Below are 22,333 nucleotides of genomic sequence, written 5' to 3' on the forward strand. Positions count from 1 at the left end.
GGTTATGTGGGAAAAAAACCAAATTGTGTTTATGAGAGCATTCCGGCAGTGTGAATTGAGAACATTTCACTTATATGGTAAAGTACAGAGCCCCTCTGTTTCACATATGAGCAAAAAAAAAAAAAAATTACTTGTGTGGAGAGCATCAGTAGTTGGTGTGAGAGCATTTAGGCTATGTGAAAAAAAAATATATATAGCGTGCGCGAAAGTGTTTCACCAGTGAATTTAGAAGCAATTTACACTTGTGTATTTTTTTTTATAGAAGCAATTTACACTTGTGTATTTTTTTTTATAGAAGCCATTCACACGTGTAATTTTTTTAAGAAGCAATTCACACTTGTGTTGTTTTTAAGTCATTTATTTTTTTATTTCCCCCCGACCTTCTTTCCCAGAATGCTGTGCGCGTAGAACAGGAAGGACATCTTTCCGGAGAGGACGCAGCTGAAAAGCAGTCAAGGTTAGCTCCTTCGCTTTCAAATATGCCTCTTTCTGCACACATTTGGTCTTTAAAATGCGCCATTAAATATTGCAGAGATAAGTTGCCGTTTATGTTGGACTGATATGTCCCTTCTGCTCGAAGATATAGAAAGAGCTTAGGAGTTAGCATCTATGTGTTAGCATTCTCCTCTGCTAACCATGCTAACTCGCGTGCTTATTTTTCATTCAAACGCGTATCGTTTTTACTTCTAAACTAAACATTCTGTTCCGTTTCATGTTGTTTTTTTATCCATAAACTTATGCCAAACCTTGACCGAGTGTTGTCAGTTGTAATTAGTCGTCGCTTGGTGGTTTATTGATACCATTAGCTGGCTAACGTAAAGCTTTAAGCCGAGGTCATGACGAAGCTTGCTTATTTTCTCCACTTTGAATGCATTCTGTGTCTTGCTGAACTAACGTGGAAACATCATATCCGAAGCTCGCAAACATGTCTGAGACAATTGAGGAGAAGATCAAGAACTACAAGACGGCGCCCTTCGACGCCCGCTTCCCCAACACCAACCAGACCCGCAACTGCTACCAGAACTACTTGGGTGAGCCGATGCACAATTTGGCCATATTTATATAATGACACTGTCAGAAGTTAATTGTGTGGAGTTTAATTTTGGATTTGGTTTTAATATTTCATGCTCTTAAACGCACTGTGTGCAAATGGTGCAAGTCTGACCTTCACATGATCAAATAACTAACTTATTGATTTGAAATCAACTCATCCTTATTTATGTAGCGCGTTCACAACAGCTGCAGTTGTAACAGTTGGATTGATTAAAATGAATGTAATAATAAAAATAATCTCCTTTTTTGTGCAGACTTCCACAGGTGTAACAAATCCCTGTCAGCCAAAGACCAGGATATTTATCCCTGCACGTGGTACAAGAGGGTTTATAAAAGTCTTTGTCCCATAAGTTGGGTAAGTTGGATTTTGATAAAAAAAAATAAAGAAAGAGGCTTACTTAATCATTTTGGTTGCTATGTTTTCATCATATTTATGTCTTTGTCCATTTGTTTTCATATGAATGCGTAGTATGGCGACATTGGGGGGGGGGGGGGGGGGCGTGGCGGCTTTAAAAGCTATAATATTGTGAGTTGTAATGTGAGAAAAATGTCACAAGAAGCTTTAGTAATATAAGGAAAATGTTACAAAATATTTTTAGATTAGAAAAAAATATTCAGTTGTTAAGGAGAATAGTCATGAGGAACAAATATGAAAAAATATAGTGTGGGGGAAAAAACACGTTATAACAAGATTTTATTTTTTTAAGTAAACAGTCACACTATTCAATTGTTATTTCTCCAATAAATGTTAAATATTTCCCCAAAATTGCAGTTATAAAATATATCATACTTCACAATATTTCTTTTACATTAAGTTTGTAATTTTTTTTTTTTACATTGTTGTAATATTACCATTTTACAAGAACAAAAGGTATATTGTTATATGGAGATTTTGTTTCCCCATTTAAAAACTGTAATATTGTAAGAACAAAATATACTATGTATGCACGAATGTCAAAATTCGTACACAAATGTTGTATATTATAGTACAATATTAATGATGTGTTGTCATGCCTCCTGCAGGTTTCCAAATGGGACGAGCAGATAGAGAACGGAACTTTTGCCGGAAAGATCTAAAATGTGACCGCTGTTGTCTGTCAATATTTTTGCCGGCCTTTTTTGTTACAGTTCCCTCTGTAATGTTGTGACGAGCATCTTCAACAGCGCCCACATTATTACCATCAACTTTAGTGGAGGTAACTGTTGTTAATTTAAGCTTCAAATGCACGACTTTGTAACCTGCACGTCCAGGCCAAAGGTGTGTTTGCCCCAATATGTAAATGTTGGCATTGTTGATCCAATAAATACAGTGCACATTTAATATGGTCTTTTGTAATATTTGTCATTCATCGTCTGCAAATACTCATCCTAATTATTACAATAATGCGTTTTATTACTGTTTTTATAGTCATCAGGTCATCAGTTAATTTGACAAAACCATTCATTGCGAAAGTTGAGAAAAACGCATTTGTCGGTGATGGCATCCTGTCATGTTTTCATTATTGGAACTGTAATGTCACATGTCGACCACACGGTGTCACTGTTGGATCGTTTTTCATTCGCCATACCCAGTAAGATTGCTTTTTTATTTATTTTTTCCTAGTAGTAAACCTCTGTGCAGTAAAGCACCACTGATGAAGCTATTACGAACCATAAGTTACACCACTTACGCTTTATAAACTTCAAAGGAGTTTTAAACGGGCTAGTTACATAAACTCCTCACTTAGCACATTCTCCAAACTATGCTTGATAGGTCTTGACAAGTCTAGTGTGTTTATTCAGTGCCTGCAATCCACTGCATTTCTAGTTTGCTACATCGCCCCCTCTTGGCCGTTGTGACTAAATGCAGCTTTAGGATCCAGCTACTCCTTGCGTGGGCCATACTTTCCGGCTGTTGTTGTAAGGCACAGCGTCACGTCAAACTTTAATCAATGCTGGTACAGGATCACATTGTATACCACTGGAAACATTCGGGTTTCAAGTCTGGGTTTGAAACCATGGTCAGTATTTCAAGTTAGGATTACAAAATAAACTCGAAGTTAGGTTTTCTAATGAGATTTAGGTGTCAAGCCAAAGTTGGGGTTTTAAGTGAGTGTTTGGTTTTAAGTAATGGTGTCAAATTAAGGGTTTAATTAAAGGTTCACTTTCAAATGAGGGTATTAAAACAAAGTCAGGGTTTACTAAATTAGGGTTACGGATTAGGATTTGTTGCCAAATTCAGGGTTTCAACTTCTATCCATCTTCTTATCCGCTTATTCCTCACTAGGGGCCGCAAGGGTGCTGGAGCCTATCCCAGCTGGCTTTGGGCAGTAGGCAGGGTACACTCCAAAATGGTTGCTAGCCAATCCAGGGGGTTTAAATGAGAAATTCAAGAATGGGTTACGTTTTCAAATAAGAGCTAGGATTTCAAATGAGGGTTTAATCCCAAAGTTGGGGTTTCAGGTGAGTGTTAAGGTTTCTAGTCTTGGTTCGGGTTCAAATTGGGGTTTAGAGCCAAAGTCTGGGGTTCAAGCTAAATGTTTTCAAACAAGTCTTGAGGTTTCAAATGACAGTTTCTAGTCAAAGTTGAGATTTCAAATTAGGTTTCATGCCAGTTTTAAGGTTTCAAATGAGGGTTTTGTATCAAATTAAGATTTGAAGCAGAAGTTAGGGTTTCAAATTAGGTTTTCAAAAGGAGGTTAAGGGTTCAAATTCTGGTTTTAATCGGGGATTAGAGTTTTAAAACATGGTTTCTAATCATGGATTCAATGCTTGGTAAAAGGGAAATAAAAAAATTGGGATTCAAATGATGTTTCTAGTCTGAGGGAGAGGTTGATTTCAACCCCATTAAGTTACTTTCAGGTGATTTTTTTGTGTGTGTACAAAAAAAAAAAGCTGTTCTGCTCCAGCTGGTTGTCATCGTTTTGAATCTGTAGACCTTGTGCTTGTCGGCGTTATTGCAAATTATCAGGAAATGGACGCAAGTTGTTGGCGTGTGCGCAAGCGAGATTGGCGGACGGCTCCGCCCTCGCTTCCTGCCCTCGCTCTCTTAAGCCCACATCGTATGCAGATTTTTACACGTTAATTTCATGGGGAGGACAGGTTTCCCTTGGCAACAGATCACATGATGGGATGTGGGGACAGGAGGGTTTGAAGAATGGAGCGAGAGAGTTTTGTCAAGATGAGCAACTTGAAACTGTTGCGAGTGTGATGCCACACTTGCAAAAGATAACCGGTGTGGCGCAATCATTGATTCTTCTGACTCATTTGACGTCATTAAAAAAAAAAAAAACACTCTTTAGTTAGCAGTTGCCGGGATGTTATGCCATTTTTGGGATTTTGCTAAATGGTTATGTTGAATAAAAAAAAGAAGAAAAGAAACAGGAATGCACTCAGCCCAGCATTTTTTGCGTATTCACTTTTACTTACTTATTAGCAACATTTTAACAACTCAGCGCAAGGCCTCTGGAAAAAACAAAAACATGTTGGGGTTTAACTCCTTTTGAGTCCTGTGATGTTTCAAATCAAAGGATAAAAAAAATATATATATATATTTCAAAGTAAAGAATATTTGAAAAATGAATCCCATCCCAAATTATTTTCAATTTAGTAACAATCTGAAAAGTAATTCCAAGGCTTTTGTGCAATTTCAAGTCAGATTTAAAAAAAATATCACTTGCGTTGGGCCGAACCATCCTGTGTCACAAATAGGGATGTTTGGTACTATTTATTTTCAGATACCAGTACGAGTATTCCCACAGATTACTCACGAAACATAAAGTTTTGCTGAATACAATGGAAAAAAAACAAACAATTGAAATGTATCCACTGGGCTTAAGTTGCTTAGCAGCTGCAAAAGAACCGTTACTTTTTGTTTTTCTCAATTCTCTTTGTAAACAGCGGCTCTTGTTCTACGAATCTCCCATTAGATCATGAAAGTTAATCCTGCCAATGACAATCAAATCTCAACAAATAGGGCCTCTGCTTTGGTATTTTCGCGGAGGCCTTCGAATTCCAGGCCGAGATTTAGGTGGGCTATAAGATTAGAACTGAAGAATTAGGGTGTGTGGGGGGGGGGGGGGGGGCTTCTGATTGTTTGCCACCCACTTAGCCGGTCTCATGGTCTCTGCATGACCGGGCTTTGTATCTCGGGCATGTGCACGTTGGCCTTTGTGCTCGCGCCCTGGTGGGCAGCCGCCACAGAGCCTCTTTTCACCGGCAGAGTTTGTTCTCCACCTCACGAACCCGCGCACGTTGGCCCCAAATTGCCGTCCTTCTTCTTCTTCTTCTTCTTCTTTTTTTTCTCGACTGCAAACACGCTGCAGTGAGAAGCAAGTGTGGTCATAGTGATTGGGGAAACTCCAAGCTTCCTTATTTTATTATTTCAGTGGATTTAAAAAGTCTACACACCCCTGTTTGAATGGCTTTTTTTTTTTTTGTGATGTCGAATGAAAAACTATTATAACCCTGATACGTACATATAGTCACGCTCGTATTCACACCTGAGGACAATTCAACCACTGATACATTGCCTTGCGGAAGTATTAGCCCCCCCCCCCCCCCTTTCTCCCTTGAAGTTTTTGACCTGGTGAAAAAATGAGGGCAGATTTGGAATCAGTGCAAAAAAAAAAAAATAAGAAAAAAAATCTTGAAAAGATATTTTGCATCTTTAATTAAAAAAAAAAAAAAGAGTACAAATTTGTTGACTAGAATAAGTTCTCCCTTGTGGATACTGTGTAGACCATTTAAAAAAAAAAATTGTTAACGCCTTTTCAAAATCGTCCTACGTTTTGTTCTTAGCCGTCATGATAAGTTTTGTCTTGGGTCTTTATCCTGTTAGTGGATGCATGACCAACCACAAAAGGCCTTGACAGTGGTGAGATCTGATTGTCCGCTGCACACATTTAAGACACTTTGTGCTGATGCAGCAAAGCTGCTCCAGAATACAAGAACGTTGTGTGATTCAGTGATAACGAGAATTTCAAATAATTCCTGGATCGACACCTTTTATCAGCATCCTGTTCAAATGAATAGGATGTTGATGGAGTCATTGGTTTTATCCTGGTAGAAAATAAACCACATCAAATCAAATATACTCACAAAAAGTCTCTTGACTAGTTGCTGAACGGCAAAATTCTCAGCATGTGTTTGGTTCATGAATGGCTAATGCATTTCCTGGTTTGATCAGGATTGTTTTTGTATAACTGCAAAAAAAACTAACAAACAAACAATCATTTCATTTAACACAAAAGAAAAAAATGATGAACGGACCTTTGTTTCTGACGCAGTTGATGATTCACTGATGTATTAGACTGCTGCAGTATAGCGCCAACTACTGCAGAGGAGGACTTCATGTCAGTTTATTTTTAGTTATTTTTCGTTTAAGTATTGGTAGCTCTCCTTAAGTAAGGCCGGTAAAAAAAATTTTTTATCAGCATCCCTACCTGTAAAAGTTATAGTACATTTTCAATTGATTTTGAAATGTAACCATTTTTTTTGAATGGTGTGAACTAGTGATGGCAAAATGAAGCTTCATGAAGCATTTGCGATATTTTTTGACTCCTCTAGATGGTGCTCTTGGTTTAAAGATAAAGGCAAGTGCAATGAAAATGGATTACATTTGCATTGCATCTTTGAATCATGAGTGCCATCTAGAGGAGTCAAAAAATATCGCAAATGCTTCATGAAGCTTCATTTTGCCATCACTAGTGTGAACCACCCTTGGTGGAGGCAATTAACTCATTCACTGCCATTGACGGCTATAGAAGTTAACAAGAGTATGAAAACCTAGAATTTTTTTTATTGTATATTTAGAACAGATATAAAATTAACTTAACTAGTGAAGTCATGCGATTTAATTACGATAACAAATTTTAATCGCCTGACGCACCTAATTTTTTAATAATCTTTTCTTTTTAAAATCTTTTTCTTTTAAGAAAATAATATGAGATGAAATGAGTGCAGAGAAGTCAGGGAGGAGGAAGAGGAGGGGGAGGAGTTTCTTGTGTGCTGCTGTTGAAGTGAGAGCAGACCATCTCATTCTTCCGGACCGCAAACAGGTCCTCGCCATCCCAGTCCAGCAGGTACAGTACTCGTTCACTCCGCAGGCCTCGATCGCCCCAAACTATTTCTCTTCTACTTCTGCTGACACAGCGCTGCTGCTTGTTTATGCGATTTGCTTTCAGGGTTGACAGCTGTTTGCACAGTGAGGTGTGTTTTTGTTCAAGCTTTACCCCAAAGAGCAAAAGATGGAGCGCATGGAAGATGATAAGGTCGATATTTTTTATTACTTTTATTATACAAATGCAACATTTTTATCGTAAAGCCGCAGGAGGCCCGACGAGGCTTTTGTAAACTTTCAGTCTCAGTTCCAACTCGTTTTGTTTTGTGTAAGCTCACATTTGAATAAAAAAAAAAAACTGGAGTTCATGAAGTCGCAGGCTCGCAATTCTGTAATTTTCCTTTCTGGCTCGAGGAGGATGTGAACGGAGCGTTTTGGGGACGTGACTAAGAGAAAGAGAGAGAGAGAGAGCAGGGCAAGTCGCAACTTGAGTGCCATGTCTTTCAAATACACGTTTGAATAGAGCAAGGACACACACAGGAGAAGAATACCGCTCGTAGAAAATATTGAACAAACCTCCCTTAAATGATGTGCCCGTGTACCTAATGATATGTCCAATTTAAGATCGGTTAACCACTGGTGGTTTTCTTTTGTAACACGTTGCGCACTGTTAGGTCATCCTCAAGCTTGCGTAACGTTTTGACATGGCTTGTTTGGGTGTCCAAATGATTAGCTGTCGTGTCGAATCAAATGAGTGGGCCCCAGTAACAGGTAGCAGTGGATTTTTCAATGACAGCCTCTTAGATGGTTTACCATCAAATACATAAGCAAAAGTCTTCTACCAAATTGACTAAATGAATCCGTCCATCTGTTTTCTATGGCCTCATTATGTCCTCATTACGGTCACGAGTTTTATGTCAACGACACATTTGCATGTTGTTAGTTCACTTGAGTTTCATTTTATTTGCGTTGTGAAGGTCAAAAGTTGTTTAAAAAAACAACAACAACCGTTAAATGCATCTGCACATTTGGTTATGCACTCACCAATTCATTTTATAATATTAAAGTCACTATTAACTCATTCACTGCCATTGACGGCTATAGACGTCAAAAATTACTATTTATATTAGTTTAAAAAAAAATCCACTTTTGTTAAGTTTTTTTTTTAGTATGAAAACCTAGAAAAAAATATTGTACATTTAGAACAGATATCAAATTTATGATTAATCGTGAGTTAACTAGTGAAGTCATGCCATTAATTATGAAAAATTGTAATCGCCTGATGCCCCTAATTTTTAATAATCTTTTCTTTTTTGTCTTTCTTTTTTAAAGAAGAGATTATTAAAAATTAGGGGCGTCAGGCGATTAAAATTTTAAATCATAATTAATCGCATGACTTCACTAGTTAACTCACAATTAATCATAAATTTGATATCTATTTTATAAAATTCTAGGTTTTAATACTCTTGTTAACAAAAGTGGGAAAAAATGTTAAACTAATAGAAATTGTTTAAATGAATTTTTAACGTCTATAGCCGTCAATGGCAGTGAATGAGTTAAAAATCAAAAAAAAAAATTCTATATGTAGTTTTAAACAACGTAATCATAATTGAAATCATATTTTCTCAGCCATTCCTGACAAATGGGAGTTAGTTAATTATTGGTAAGTGCATAAAAAAAAAGTCCAGCTGTCCTACTGATTTAGTAAATGGTTGGATGTCACTGGAGTCAGGACTCAAACTCAACTACAGGAAATTACTAAACGAGTCGGTTGGGAGGCAGGATAGTGGCCTAGAGGTTAGCACGTCTGCCTCACAGGTCTGGGGTTCCGTGTTTGAGACTACCTTTGTAGAGTTCGCATGCTGCACTCGTGCCTTTATGAATTTTTTTTCCGGGTACACCAACTTCGTGTCTGTCTATAAGTGTCCTGTGATTGGCTGGTGACCATTCCAGGCTTTTTCATTTGAGTCCCCAAAGTCCAATTAAGTTGCCGGTATTCGTATTTTTCATCTGGCAAGCAAATACAATGACACAATCACATTGAAATGTTATAAGCAACCACTGATTTTTTTGACAACTTTTTTCAGTTACATAACACTCCTTTAGACATGGATTCTTTGTCTGATAAACCTCCCGACCACTCCCCGGATTTAAAAGGCGTCGCAGGCAGCAAAGGCGTAATTTTCACGTCACGTCGCTTGACAGTTGGGCAACAAAAACGTGTCGCTGCAAGTGCACGCGTGTTGTCTCTGTCGTCCGTATACACAAACAAAACTGTAAAATCAGGGGTGGGTTAAGTCTTGTGCTCAAGGATCACCCTTTTTTTTTTTTTAGAACGGGCAGATGGGCCAGGTCGTTTGTCAATTTTATTATAAATTAATTAAACCATTATTAACTCATTCACTGCCATTGACGGCTATAGACGTCAAAAATTCATTTGAACTACTTCTATTAGTTTAAAATTGTTTCTACTTTTGTTAACAAGAGTATGAAAACCTATATTGTTTTATTGTACATTTAGAACAGATATAACATTTGTGATAAATTGTGAGTTAACTAGTGAAGTCATGTGATTAATTACGATGAAAAAATTTAATCGCCTGACGCCTCGAATTTTTAACAATCTTTAAGTAATAATCATCTCGTCAGACGATTAAAAAATTATAGATTTTCATACTCTTGTTAACAAAAGTGGGAAAAAAATAAATAAAATAGAAATAGTTCAAATAAATTTTTGCCGTCTATAGTCAATGGCAGTGAATGAGTTAAAAACAATATTTATTAAAATGTATTTACATTTAAAGGGAAAATCAAGTCAAAAATATTCTTTACAAAAAATATGTTCTATGTGCCGCCACTAGTCTAAACGGCATTCTGATTAATATTGTGCTAGTGGAATGTGAATGTATACGAAAAATCCAGTCAGTGTTTTCCGGGGTTGGTCACATGACGTTCGCAAGCTGAGCCCTTAGGCACTGTGATGTCATTTTCAGAACATTTGATTTGATCAATAAAACTACTAGTACTAGTTATGTTGATTGCAAATTTCTCAAAACAGGATCCGTTCTTTACAAAGGCAGCGGATGGTCTGCAACTGCCACCACTAATGAAAAACACAAACTCCCGGAGCAGGCGTTCACGCAAAGCCAGGGAAAATCTATCCCGAGGGCTGAACTGGACTGAACCGCATTTAGTGACACAAAAACATTTTACCAGCAGGCAATTTTGCAACATTGCAACAATGTTAGTTGGCGAGCCGTCGGCAAGTGTAGAAGGCATGTTGCTGGTGAGGATCCGTGTTTTGACATTTTCCGGAAGGTTTTCGATCAAGCTCCAAATTGCATCACTTGTTTGTTCAGCAAGTTCGCTTGTCATTCAAATTTTTTTTTTTCGCCCTTCTTGTAACACAAATCTTCTGTGTGTCTCTTTCGAATGTGTGCAAACGTTTCCTGCGTTCCTCCACAGACCACAAACATTGATACAACGTGTCACCCACACTCTAAAAACAGTCGGGTCGAAAGTAACCCAATTACGGATCCAAAATGGACCGATCCACTTTAAGAGTCAATTTGACCCAACTTTCTGGGTTGTTTTATACAAAATGACCCAAGTAAAGGATCTGATCAATATTTATGAGTTGTTTTACACTAAAAGACCCAGTTCTTGACTCAAAGTTGGGTCAAATAGACCCAAGTAGAGGATCGGTCCATTTTTGACCCATAGGTGGGTTTTACTGGGGGTGTTTTCACTTTCGCTTTAATCACTTGAAGATCAAACAGTTTCAGCAGAGGCAGCAATTTGGCTTTGCTCCTAAAAAATATTGTTATCTGCACCGATACAACTTTGGATGATTTTTAATTTAATTTTTTTATATCGGTGGTGTCAAAATGAGTGCTTTCATTTTGAGTTAAAGTACTTTTAACGCCACTCATTTTTTTAACACGCGATTAATGACCGCCCCTTACTTGGAAAGCTTGCACTATGAGAATTCCAGTCGCAACGCAGCAGACACATCCACGTCAAAATTTAGCAGTAATAAATGCAATAATAATAATAATTTGTGGAGCCCGGGTCAAGTTGTATTTTACAATTTTAAAATTGTGCAGAAATTCACAAGTTAATTCATGTTGATGATTAGATAGCGCTCAATATGAAAATAAAAATGCACTAAGCACATTTATGCCATCCAGTGGCAAAAAAATGACCTCACCACAATTCAATATCACACTCATTTTTTACAGTACCGTGCATCTCTTTAACTCATTCACTGCCATTGATGGCTATAGACGTCGAAAATTCATTTGAACTATTTATATTAGTTTAACTTTTTTTTTGTTAACAAAAGTATGAAAACCTATAAACTAATATTTCTATTAGTTTAACATTTTTTTCCCCACTTTTCTTAACAAGAGTATGAAAACCTAGGAAAAAAATATTTATAACAGATATAAAATTTGTGATTAATCATGAGTCAACTATTGAAGTCATGCAATTAATAACAATTTAAAAAAAGTATCGCCTGACGCGATTAAAAAAAGAAAGAAAATATTATTAAAAATTAGGGGTATCAGGCGGTTAAATTTTTTAAGCGTAATTGAATTGCATGACTTCACTAGTTAACTCTTGATTAATCACAAATTTTATTATTGTTCTAAATGTACAATAAAAAAAATCTAGGTTTTCATACTCTTGATAAGAAAAGTGGGGGGAAAAATGTTAAACTAATAGAAATATTTCAAATTATTTGTTTACGTCTATAGCTGTCAATGCCAGTAAATGAGTTAATTTTAACTCAGTTTTAATTATTATGAAATGACTGTTATATATTAACAAGAGTATGACAACTTAGAAAAAAATATTTTATTGTACGTTTTATTGTACATTTAGAACAGGCATAAAATTTGCAATTAATCGTGAGTTAACTATTACAATTAATTATGACTAAAAAAATCACCTGACACCCCTAATATATACACATAAATTCTTAACATGTTATAATAACTGGAAATCAAATCATATTTAATAATAATAATAAAAAAAAGAAGTGTTTTAATTAAATTAATTCTCTTTGAATAACATTGTTTCCCGTGTTTTCTTGAAACTTTGCGCGACTTCAAAAGGCCTCAATGTTGCACACGTAGCCAATTTCTGCTGCATTATCAGCTTATTATGCACTAAGCCCACTTTACATCAGAGGGCCAGCGGGAAACAACAACAGAATCCCGTCTCAGTCCCTGCAGGTGCTTTTTGACTGTAGACTTCCCAGCAACACAAGCGAGTACTGTTATCGGCAATGCGAGCGAGTTGAAAAGCGCCAGTGAGAGCTGAGATGTGGAAAAGGCTCATTGTGCGTGCGTGACGGCCACTGTGTCCATAAACAACAAGAGCTTTGTCAAAAAGGCAGGAACACTCCACATCCAACTGGTCAAACAGAGGCCATTCTTTTAGAAAACGCGTCCAGGCGCTGTTCTCGTCTCATCCTTCGTCTCCCTCTCGCCTTCTTCATCAAACAGCCCCAGCAGAAGAAAGTCACCTTCTACCTGCTCTACTGCGTCTCCACTGCAGTCATCGGATCGCTGCAGTTCGGTTACAACACCGGCGTCATCAATGCACCTGAGCAGGTGTGTGCGCCGTGTGCAAGTTTGAGTCATCCTTTGAGCAGACGTTTGATGTTTTAATGTGGGAAATGCATTCATTGGCGTTGACAATATTAAAGCGGTTTACAGGCCAAAGGACGAGCACACCTGAATAATCGGATGAGATCCAATACGAGAGCTGTTGTAATTATTGTGATACTACAGATCAATTTTAATTCTTTTTTATTTATATATATATATATATATATATATATATATATATATATATATATATATAGGTACATGTAAAATACAATAAACACATGCAGGGTTTCCTCCAGAAAACATGCTAAGTAAGCCTGAAAAAATAACATTTTGTTGCATTACAAGACTTTTTACTTTTGCAACTTTTTGAAAATTATATATTTTGCTGAAATTGAGTCATTGCAAAGTTAGTAACAACTGCAAAAAAAAAAAAAATGCCTTAATTATTGCTGACACATTGTTGGATCTCTCTATGTGCCAGTGAACCTAATGAAGTGTCCAATTATTATTGTAAAATTGTAAAATATTTTTGGGATGAACATCATGACGCATGTGAGCAAGTTTGCAAATTGTTTTGTTCTTTTCGACCGAAAGATATGCTGCCCTCTTGTGGATTAATGAACACAAAACGCTCTTAAAGGGATACGAGCCATTTTCAGCAGTTAAAAAGTTCATATTTTGTCCAGAATGAATTTGATAACTTCATTATTTTTCATGTATAATGAATACCTTTAAAAATTTATTTTCACACTTGCTGTCGATTGAAGATGATTGAAGATCACCTTTGCTGAAGAAGTAGGTAACGACCAATCATGGCTCACCTGTTTTGTGGGTTCGGTCAGCAAACTGAGCCATGATTAGTCGTTAGCTACTTCATCAGCACAGGTGATGTCATTTTCAGTCGACAGCAAGTGGATTTTTTTTTTTTTTAATTGTACATGAAAAATAATGTAGTATATTATTATAAAATAATATAATAGTCAAGTATCCCTTTGATGTTGAATGTCAGTCCCTACTTTATTGATTGATTGATTTTTCTGTGACTTAAACAGAAACTACGTCGGTTCTTCCAAAATGTGTCTCTGGAGCGCTTCGACGAGCCCTTCAGTCCGGGCGCCACCACCATGGTGTGGAGTTTTGCCGTAGCCATCTTTAGTGTGGGCGGCATGTTGGGCTCTTTCAGCGTGGGGGCCATCGTCAACAAGTTTGGCAGGTGAGGAAGTCACAGTGTCCCAAAAATGATGGTCACATATTGCTGTTGACCGTCTTCCCGTCCAGGAGGAAGTCCATGCTGCTGGCTAACGTTCTGGCCCTGCTGGGCGGGGGCCTGATGGGGCTGTCCAGCCTGAGTCGCTCTTTCGAGATGGTCATCGTCGGACGCTTGATCATCGGCGTCTTCTGCGGCCTGAGCACGGGACTGACGCCCATGTACGTGGGCGAGATCGCGCCCACCGCCCTCAGAGGAGCATTCGGCACCTTGCACCAGCTGGGCGTGGTTATTGGCATCCTGGTGGCACAGGTATGGAAAAAAATAAGGGGGGGGAGGGGTGGCATAATCACGTGCAGTCAGTGTTACCACAGTTACCTTGAAAATATTTTTTTACTTTTTTTTTATTTCTCATTGCTTGACTTTAAAAGTAACTTAGTTACTTTGCTGATTACTTGATTACTTCATTAGTTATATCCAACAGATGCTGGCAACAGTAATGTTGAAGAATGAAGTTTTTATTTTTATTTTAAAAATGTATAAATACGTCCCCTTATTTTTACTGAACATTAGTTTGTTTGTTTTTATTTAAAAAAAACAAGTGTTTATGGATTTCACTTTTTAAATACAGACTTATGTTTTTTTAAGGCAGTCTGTTTTGGCCTGGCAATGTTTTTATAATAATAATAACATTTATAATTTAAATTGTATATACATTTAATGATTAAATTTGGGGACCTCAAACAGTCGCACAGCCTTGTGTTTCTTTCTTTTTAACTCATTCACTGGCAGCCATTTTCACTGAAGCAACCCCCTTCGCTCCTGGCTGTTTTACTGGATTCTGACTGATTTTGCAAAACCCACAGAATATTGTGGTTGTTATAAAAAAACATGAAACCTACCAAAAGAAAGATTAGAGTCTCTTCTTTCATCAGGAAAAAAATAATATTTATATCTGTTTCCGTTTTGCAGCAATTAGCATTAGAATATAGCTAAGTTTTATCATTATTCACAAAACTGTTGAAAACACTGTGAAAAAGAGCTTGTTGCAATATGGCCCTGACCTATCTCTTATACTCTGCTGCCACCTGCTGGTCGTTTTTGTAATAACTACCATTGCTTTAAGTATTTTCTTCAGTTCAGAGGCTGCATTAAAGTCTTCTGTAAAAAACGTATACATATGTTTTTGGCACCATTGCAATATTTTAAATCCTTTTTATACATTTTTGGGAGCAAACGAGTTGAGCTGGAATTTTCTGCTATCTTTATTTTTTTTATTTTAACGTTCTTTTAGTATTTTTGAAGCTAGATAACATTTTGTCAACAGCAGAGTGTATGCCATGTGCTTTAATATATATATATATATATATATATATAAAAAAAAAATTAGCTGACAGACTCAAAATACTGTTTGGATTTCCAGCAAATGGAATGGAAAGTGGGGAAAATGCTAATTTTGTAAATGTGAATATTTTGGCGTTGCAATGGTTTTAATCAGTGAAAAAATGTGAAATGATTAGCGGGTTAAAAAAAGATAATAGATTTCCAAAGCTATAATAATATAAATACATTTATATTTTTTTTCACCAGATCTTTGGTCTGGAGTCTCTTCTGGGCTCTGACACTCTGTGGCCCATCCTCCTGGCCCTGACCATCCTGCCTGCGATCCTCCAGAGCATCATGCTGCCCTTCTGCCCCGAGAGCCCCCGATACCTTCTCATCATCCTCAAACAGGAAGACGAGGCCAGGAAAGGTTCGAACCCGCGGACGCGCACCATCCCACACGAGATCCTCACCTCAACTTCGGGTTCATCATTTGTTCGCTCGTGTTCCTCCCGCCGCTGTCCCCACTCGCAGCGCTGGTGCGTCTTCGCGGCGTCGAGGACGTGAGCGAGGACATGGATGAGATGAAGGAGGAAGGCATGAAGATGGCCATGGAGAAGAAAGTCACCATCCTGGAGCTCTTCCGATCTCACAACTACCGGCAGCCCATCATCATCGCCATCGTCCTGCAACTCTCTCAGCAGCTGTCGGGCATCAACGCCGTGAGTTCGCTTCTTACTAATTGAGGGGGACGTTTCTTGGACATTTCCACGCAAAGTTAAGATGAGGACATTTTTGGATGTATTTCAAATTGGAACCTTGGGGGGTGATTTAATGGATAGGTATCATTTTTAAGCATAAATATAACTCAACAAAATTGACCAAGCAACTGCTCATAACTTGAAAAACTTAGTAATACCCAGAATTTTTATTTTTATTTATTATTAAATACGTTTTTATTTTTTTATTTTTTTATTTATTAATTTAGTTATTTATTTTATTATTATTAAAAAAAAATCTGGAGAGCTCATCATTTGGTAATTTTACTGATTTGACATGTTTTTATTTTATTTAAAAAAAAAAATTCTATTTTATATTATTTTTCATTTATTTTTTTTTATATAAAAAAAAATCCCAGAATTTTGCAACCCTAACTGCAAATGCCCTCTTTACACAGCATTACCGATGCTCGAGACCACCGACATCAGTACGAGTGATTTGAGGCTTTTTGCCTTAAGTACCAGTGGCTGGTATCAGCAGCTTTCATGAGGATTTCGATACCTTGAAATCATTCGCTCAATACGATACCGGCTGTGGGTATTTTCCCATTTCTACCCAGCATCCTTCTAAATGAAGTGACGTAATTAAGCATCTCGCCGAGAGATACAAAACTACTGATGACGAGCGCGCATGACAGAGAATTCTGCTTGGCCTTCGGGCCTCGTTAGATCGAGCGGAATAATTGCAGCCTTTCGAGGGGTCGGGCGAGCGACGAGCTCGGTGGCATTTCTAATAGTTATGTTAACAAGGTCACGTAACCAGGCTGACTGGATGCGTTAGTGGCTGCTGACAATCACGGCGCCGCCCACAGCGAGAGCTTGTGACGTCCACCCTTTTGTGACCTACACTTTATCGCGTAGTAGGGGGGGATAGTAAGACACTCGAGGTCACCGTTTAGCTGCACTTCAGTATGTTTAGCCTTTTATTCTCTTTAACTCATTCACTGCCATTGACGGCTATAGACGTCAAATTCATTTGAACTATTTCTATCCATTTTTTTCCCATTTTTGTTAAGAGTATGAAAACCTATAAAAAAAATTATTGTACATATAGAACAGACATACAATTTGTGATTAATCTTGAGTTTAAATAATTTAATAATTAAATAATTAAATAATTAAACAAAGAAGAAAATATTTAAAAAAATGAGGGGCGTCAGACGATTAAATTTTTTAATTGTAATTAATCGCATGACTTCAATAGTTAACTCACGATTAATCACACATTTTCTATCTGTTCTAAACATACAATACTTTTTTTCCCTAGGTTTTCATACTCTTGTTCACAAAAGTGGAAACAAATTTGAAACTAATAGTCCAAATGAATTTTTGACGTCTATAGCCGTCAATGGCAGTGAATGAGTTAATAAGCTTGCTATCATTCTCAATTTCATATTTAGCTGAAAATCAAACTGCTGACCATTATGTTTATTTGCAAAAATATCGCGTGCTAACTTTGAGCCTTTTCAGGTCTTCTACTACTCGACAGGCATTTTTGAGACGGCTGGCGTAACTCAACCCATCTACGCCACCATCGGCGCTGGGGTGGTCAACACGGTGTTCACCGTCGTTTCCGTGAGTGTCAAACCTCAACACGTTGTCGTCCCTTTCGGTGCGGTTTGTTGGTGTATTTACAAATGTCTCCTGATTGTTGCAGCTCTTCCTGGTTGAAAAAGCAGGTCGAAGGACCTTGCACCTGATAGGACTGGGCGGAATGGCCGTTTCTGCCCTGCTCATGACCATCTCCCTTTCTCTGGTGGTGAGTGACGATTTCGTCAGTTTTAGAAAAACTGGAGCTTTTGCCAACTGGTGGATGTCAAAACACAGGATTGACATAATAACCAATTTTCATGACGTTTTTCCAGCTGGCAGTCCTCGGTGAGGCAGCAAATTCTAATCCTGACTACGATTTGGAACTGTTCATAATTCTTTCCACCTTGTCTAAGGCCTCGGTTCTGTCTGAAGAAAGACAGCCATAAATCATGATAACTGTTGCGATGGGTTTTCTTTTAGTGATGAGCAGTGCTGTTTTTGTGCATCTTTTGGAATTATGGTCAAAAAGTTTCACCTTGGTCTCGTCAGACCGTAACAAATGTGGAGAAATGGTGCAACCACATTATTTCAGTTGTTCATTTTTGCTTCCCAAATCTAAAATAAAAAAACTAATAATACAATTGTTGAGTTGTACAGGTTACAATAATGGTAGAGATCATTTTGGAATGATTTATCTTGGTCTAATTTTTTTTTTAATATTACAAAAACCTGGCATTTGAACAAGGGTGTGTAGACTTTTTATTTCCACAGTATAATGTCGATCCAAGTACAGCTAGCTACCCAGTAGGGCTGCTCGATTATGGAAAAAATAATAATAATCCTGATTATTTTGGTAATAATTGAAATCAGGATTATTCAAACTATTATTTTTTTTATACAAAACACGAATATTTTAAAATATTAAGACAGATCAAATTAATTGCAACACTATAATTATGTAAATTCCTTTTGGAGCAAGTAAGATTTATTAAATTAGTCATTAAATGGGTGCAAATCTAAACATTTAAACAACTCAAAATGAGTATTAATAATCTTTTATTTAGATTATGCCAAGTTTGTGATTGTGGAGTGTAATAATTAAAATTGTATTTGGATTTCGATTAATTGCACAGCCTGACTACGCAGATTATTTTGTAATTTGTTGTGTTTATGAATATGATCACTTTAATATGTTATATTATTCAATTGGATTAAGATAAACAATGTAGTTTAACTCCGATACTGTAAAGTATTAAGATCCTAACGGCTACTCTCATTTATTTACATTTGAATTCAATTCAATTGAATTTCATTTATGTACCTCATTTTGCTGTTCATCTGAACAGAAATCGACGCCATCTCTGAGCTACATGGCCATCGTGGCTGTTTTCGCCTTCGTGGCCAGTTTCGAAATGGGCCCCGGTCCCATCCCCTGGTTCATCGTGGCCGAGCTCTTCTCCCAGGGGCCTCGACCCGCCGCCATGGCCGTCTCCGGTTTGTCCAACTGGACCGCCAACTTCCTGGTGGGCCTCGGCTTCCCGAAACTGGAGGTACGTATTCACACACAAGCTGGTCAACACAACACGGCGTTATCGGGAGCACGTGGTGATTGTATCACATACCACAAGAGGGCGCCAGTGTACCTCACTCCGATCCAAACTCTCCCGTCTGTTTCCCCTTAGGAACTCTGCGGTCCTTACGTGTTCATCATCTTCATGGTGTTTCTCATCGTCTTCTTCATCTTCACTTTCCTGCGGGTGCCCGAGACCAAAGGAAGGACCTTCGACGACATCGCTCAAGGATTCGCCGCCAGCGCCTCCAAATCCTCCAGTTCCCCCGTGCCTGAAGCGGTGGTCGTGGGCCCGCCCGGGAGCAAAGAACCTCCGCCCACGTCCCCCTCGGAAAAGGTCCCCATGGTGGCCCTTCCCGGGGAGAAACCCTAAGAGAGAGAAGTCATGTGACAGGAGAGCAGTTAGAAAAGGTCAGTGTAATAACATCACATGTGAGACTTTTGGTAGTTGAGAACAAATCACATTAACTGCCATTGACGGCTATTGACGGCATTTGAACTATTTCTATTAGTTTAACATTTTTTCCACTTTTGTTAACAAGAGAATGAAAACCTCGATTTTTTTTTTGTATATTTAGAACAGAAATAAAATTGATGATTAATCGTGAGTTAACTATTGAAGTCATGCGATTAATTACAATTAAAAAATGTAATCGCCTGACGCGATTGAAGAAAACAAAAGATTATTCAAAATTAGGAGCGTCAGGCGATTACATTTTTTAATCGTAATTAATTGCATGACTTCGCGAGTTAACTCACGATTAATCACAAATTGTATATCTGTTCTAAATGTACAATAAAAAAATCTCGGTTTTCATACTCTTGTTAACAAAAAAAAGGTTAAACTAATAGAAATAGATCAAATTAATTTTTGACGTCTATAGCCGTCAATGGCAGTGAATGAGTTAAACAGGGTATTTTTGGTGTGTGTGTGTGTGTGTGTGTGTGTGGAAATGCCAAAATAATTAACCGAGGTCCTTGTAAGCTTGCTTAAACGGAATTGCTGGCCCTTAAAAGTTTGTTGACATTCCTCGCATACTGCCTCCTTTTTAAGAGGATCAACATGTGTTCAGTGTTCAGACCCCCCCCCCCCCCCCCCCCCCCCCCCAACCTGCCCCCCCGGCCATCAGCTGCGTTACAAAGTTGCCGGATTTCAGCTTTTAGATTTTGAGGTCAAGCTCAGAAAAGCCAGACTGAACCAGAAAACAACGATGGCGAAGGTCCTGCCACCCCACAACAACAGAGGAATCCCGCCTATTGACTTCAGATCAATACATCCAAGCACGGTCTTTCAGGAACTGCTACGCGTGTGTATATATCGTGTGTGTGCGTGTGCGTGTGTGTGTGTTGGACTCTGCTGCTAAAGAAGAAACAAGTTGTGTGAACGTCTACTGCCAATGAGAAACTTGATTGTATGACAATGACGCGTAGTTTAGGCTCTTCACTGACTTTTTCCATGAAACTTGCTTGTAGTTTTTGTTCCAGTCGATCAGAGTACGAAAGAAGCAACGCATATTCGCAGTTCGGCTTTCGCTGTTTTTGTGCTCAAGCCAAGGATAAAAGTGTTGCTTTGGCGCCAACTGATGGCCTCTTGGGAATGAAATGTGGACGAAGTAGTGAAGATTCATAAGAAGGCTGTTAGAGTGTCGTGGGACGCTTTTGGAGGGGAGAACCAAATACTTGAAAAGGACTGAGCAGGGTTAGAATAGTTTGGGATTTATTTTTATTTTTATAATCATATTTCGTTTTGACTTTTTTTTTATCTGATTTTTTTTTAAAGTTTTTTATTGTTTTTAGTATTAGCTTTAGATTTTTTTCAAATAAAGGGCATTTATTGAGTGCAAAAAAATAAAATAAAAATCACAGTAAGTAAAGTAAAGTTTAGTAAAATTTCCAAACGACAGTTTGGCAGGCCTTCTTCTGTATAGCTGAAAAGTAATAATGTAACCAATACATTTAAAATAGACACTTATGTATGAAAGTAATTGACAAAAAAAAAATATATTTTTTTTAATTTTCACAACAATTATAGTTAGTTTTATTAAAATGAATTAGTTTCCCCTTTAAAAAAAAAAGCACTCTATTTATTTTCAGTTTTAGTTGTAGTTAGTTAGGCATATATACTGTAGTCAATTATAAAAGTTACAATTACTTGTACATTTTTGCTATTGGTCTCCATCTCTTGCAAATAACCAAAATAAGACTTTCTCCTTTTGTAATTGCCTATAACGCCAAATGACCAAATGAAGCTCCTGCCCTCGCTCCAACGTAGTTCCCTGCCACATGAGGGCACCAAAGCACTACTTTTGTACTGGACTGGGCTTTTGCCAAAGAACAAAAACAGCAAATGGGGTAAGTGGTACGTATTGCGAATATTTTGTGTAAAATCGTACACTCGAGGTCAACTGATTCACTAACAATGAGGTTGCAGTTCAGTGAAGAGATCCAATCGTAACACTAGCGGCTTGTATTTATTTGAGTGGTTTTGAACGCATTTGTTTTGTTTTTAACGCTGCAACTGAAACAGCTGAATGCAACTTACGGAACGGCGTTACATTTGCACATTGGCACGGCGGACGTTTATGATTACCGTCTGCTGCCCTGCTTAAACATTAATTAATCCACTGGAACGCATTCTATCAATTTATTCGGTATGTCGAGATGAAAAATGTGCTCCGCAACATTCTTTTATAGGCCGTAATTGGCCGTTCGGTGTCACCTGGGCGTACCTAATATAATGCTACGAGTGTACATTTGTTCAATGCTCTGATTTCTCATGCACTTCTGTCTTTGGACTGTTACTATGCCGTTCCTGTACGCCACTATATACTGTACATGCCAGCCTTTTAATATGTATATTTTGCTCCGTGTTTGCATTTTTATATGGGTCAAGTAAAAGTGTTGAGTGGGTGTCACATTGCTGTGAGACGCCTGCTTTGAAAATAACTCAAATGGAAATAAAGTTGTGCATCTGTTTCAAGAAGAGACTATCTGACTTCAATGTGTCCTGACCAAATGTCCACCACCATTGGCTGTTTTTTTTCGGCCTCATGTGACATCACCACCTGCTCAGTGGAGCAAACTTAAATAAAGTCAAACTGGGCCCAGGCGGTGCGATAAAAAATGCAACAAGAGCAAGAGTTCATCTTTTCTGCGGGGCAGGCTTCGCTCTTGGGTCACACAGTTCGATTTGGCGAAAATTTACAA

The 22,333-nt window shown here is 37.9% G+C and overlaps 2 protein-coding genes across 2 annotated transcripts; both read left to right on the forward strand.

The window, feature by feature from the left end:
- Positions 1-381: 381 nt before the first annotated feature.
- Positions 382-2,374, forward strand: cox6b2 (cytochrome c oxidase subunit 6B2). The gene is made up of 4 exons (XM_086078444.1): positions 382-457; positions 917-1,031; positions 1,308-1,408; positions 2,077-2,374. Exons 2-4 carry the CDS (start codon positions 926-928, stop codon positions 2,128-2,130), a joined length of 261 nt encoding a protein of 86 aa, XP_085934570.1. The 5' UTR covers positions 382-457; positions 917-925; the 3' UTR covers positions 2,131-2,374.
- A 4,625-nt stretch (positions 2,375-6,999) lies between these two features.
- slc2a3b (solute carrier family 2 member 3b) lies at positions 7,000-22,111 on the forward strand. Its single transcript, XM_086077741.1, has 11 exons — positions 7,000-7,115; positions 7,218-7,304; positions 12,607-12,714; positions 13,767-13,927; positions 13,993-14,233; positions 15,512-15,674; positions 15,779-15,966; positions 17,494-17,598; positions 17,681-17,782; positions 18,903-19,106; positions 19,239-22,111. Exons 2-11 carry the CDS (start codon positions 7,281-7,283, stop codon positions 19,497-19,499), a joined length of 1,557 nt encoding a protein of 518 aa, XP_085933867.1. The 5' UTR covers positions 7,000-7,115; positions 7,218-7,280; the 3' UTR covers positions 19,500-22,111.
- Positions 22,112-22,333: the final 222 nt, after the last annotated feature.

This window comes from Leptonotus elevatus, chromosome 6, assembly GCF_054856555.1.
Source record: "Leptonotus elevatus isolate MCC_2025b chromosome 6, RoL_Lele_1.0, whole genome shotgun sequence".
In the NCBI taxonomy this organism is placed as follows: Eukaryota; Metazoa; Chordata; class Actinopteri; order Syngnathiformes; family Syngnathidae; genus Leptonotus; species Leptonotus elevatus.

Bases quoted from the DNA above. Each gene is read 5' to 3' on its own strand.
- slc2a3b (XM_086077741.1), top strand. From the start codon at position 7,281: ATGGAGCGCATGGAAGATGATAAG. The intron at 7,305-12,606 runs GTCGATATTTTT...TTCATCAAACAG, and splicing joins AGCGCATGGAAGATGATAAG to CCCCAGCAGAAGAAAGTCAC. The intron at 13,928-13,992 runs GTGAGGAAGTCA...CTTCCCGTCCAG, and splicing joins ATCGTCAACAAGTTTGGCAG to GAGGAAGTCCATGCTGCTGG.
- cox6b2 (XM_086078444.1), top strand. From the start codon at position 926: ATGTCTGAGACAATTGAGGAGAAGATCAAGAACTACAAGACGGCGCCC. The intron at 1,032-1,307 runs GTGAGCCGATGC...TTTTTTGTGCAG, and splicing joins CTGCTACCAGAACTACTTGG to ACTTCCACAGGTGTAACAAA. The intron at 1,409-2,076 runs GTAAGTTGGATT...TGCCTCCTGCAG, and splicing joins GTCTTTGTCCCATAAGTTGG to GTTTCCAAATGGGACGAGCA.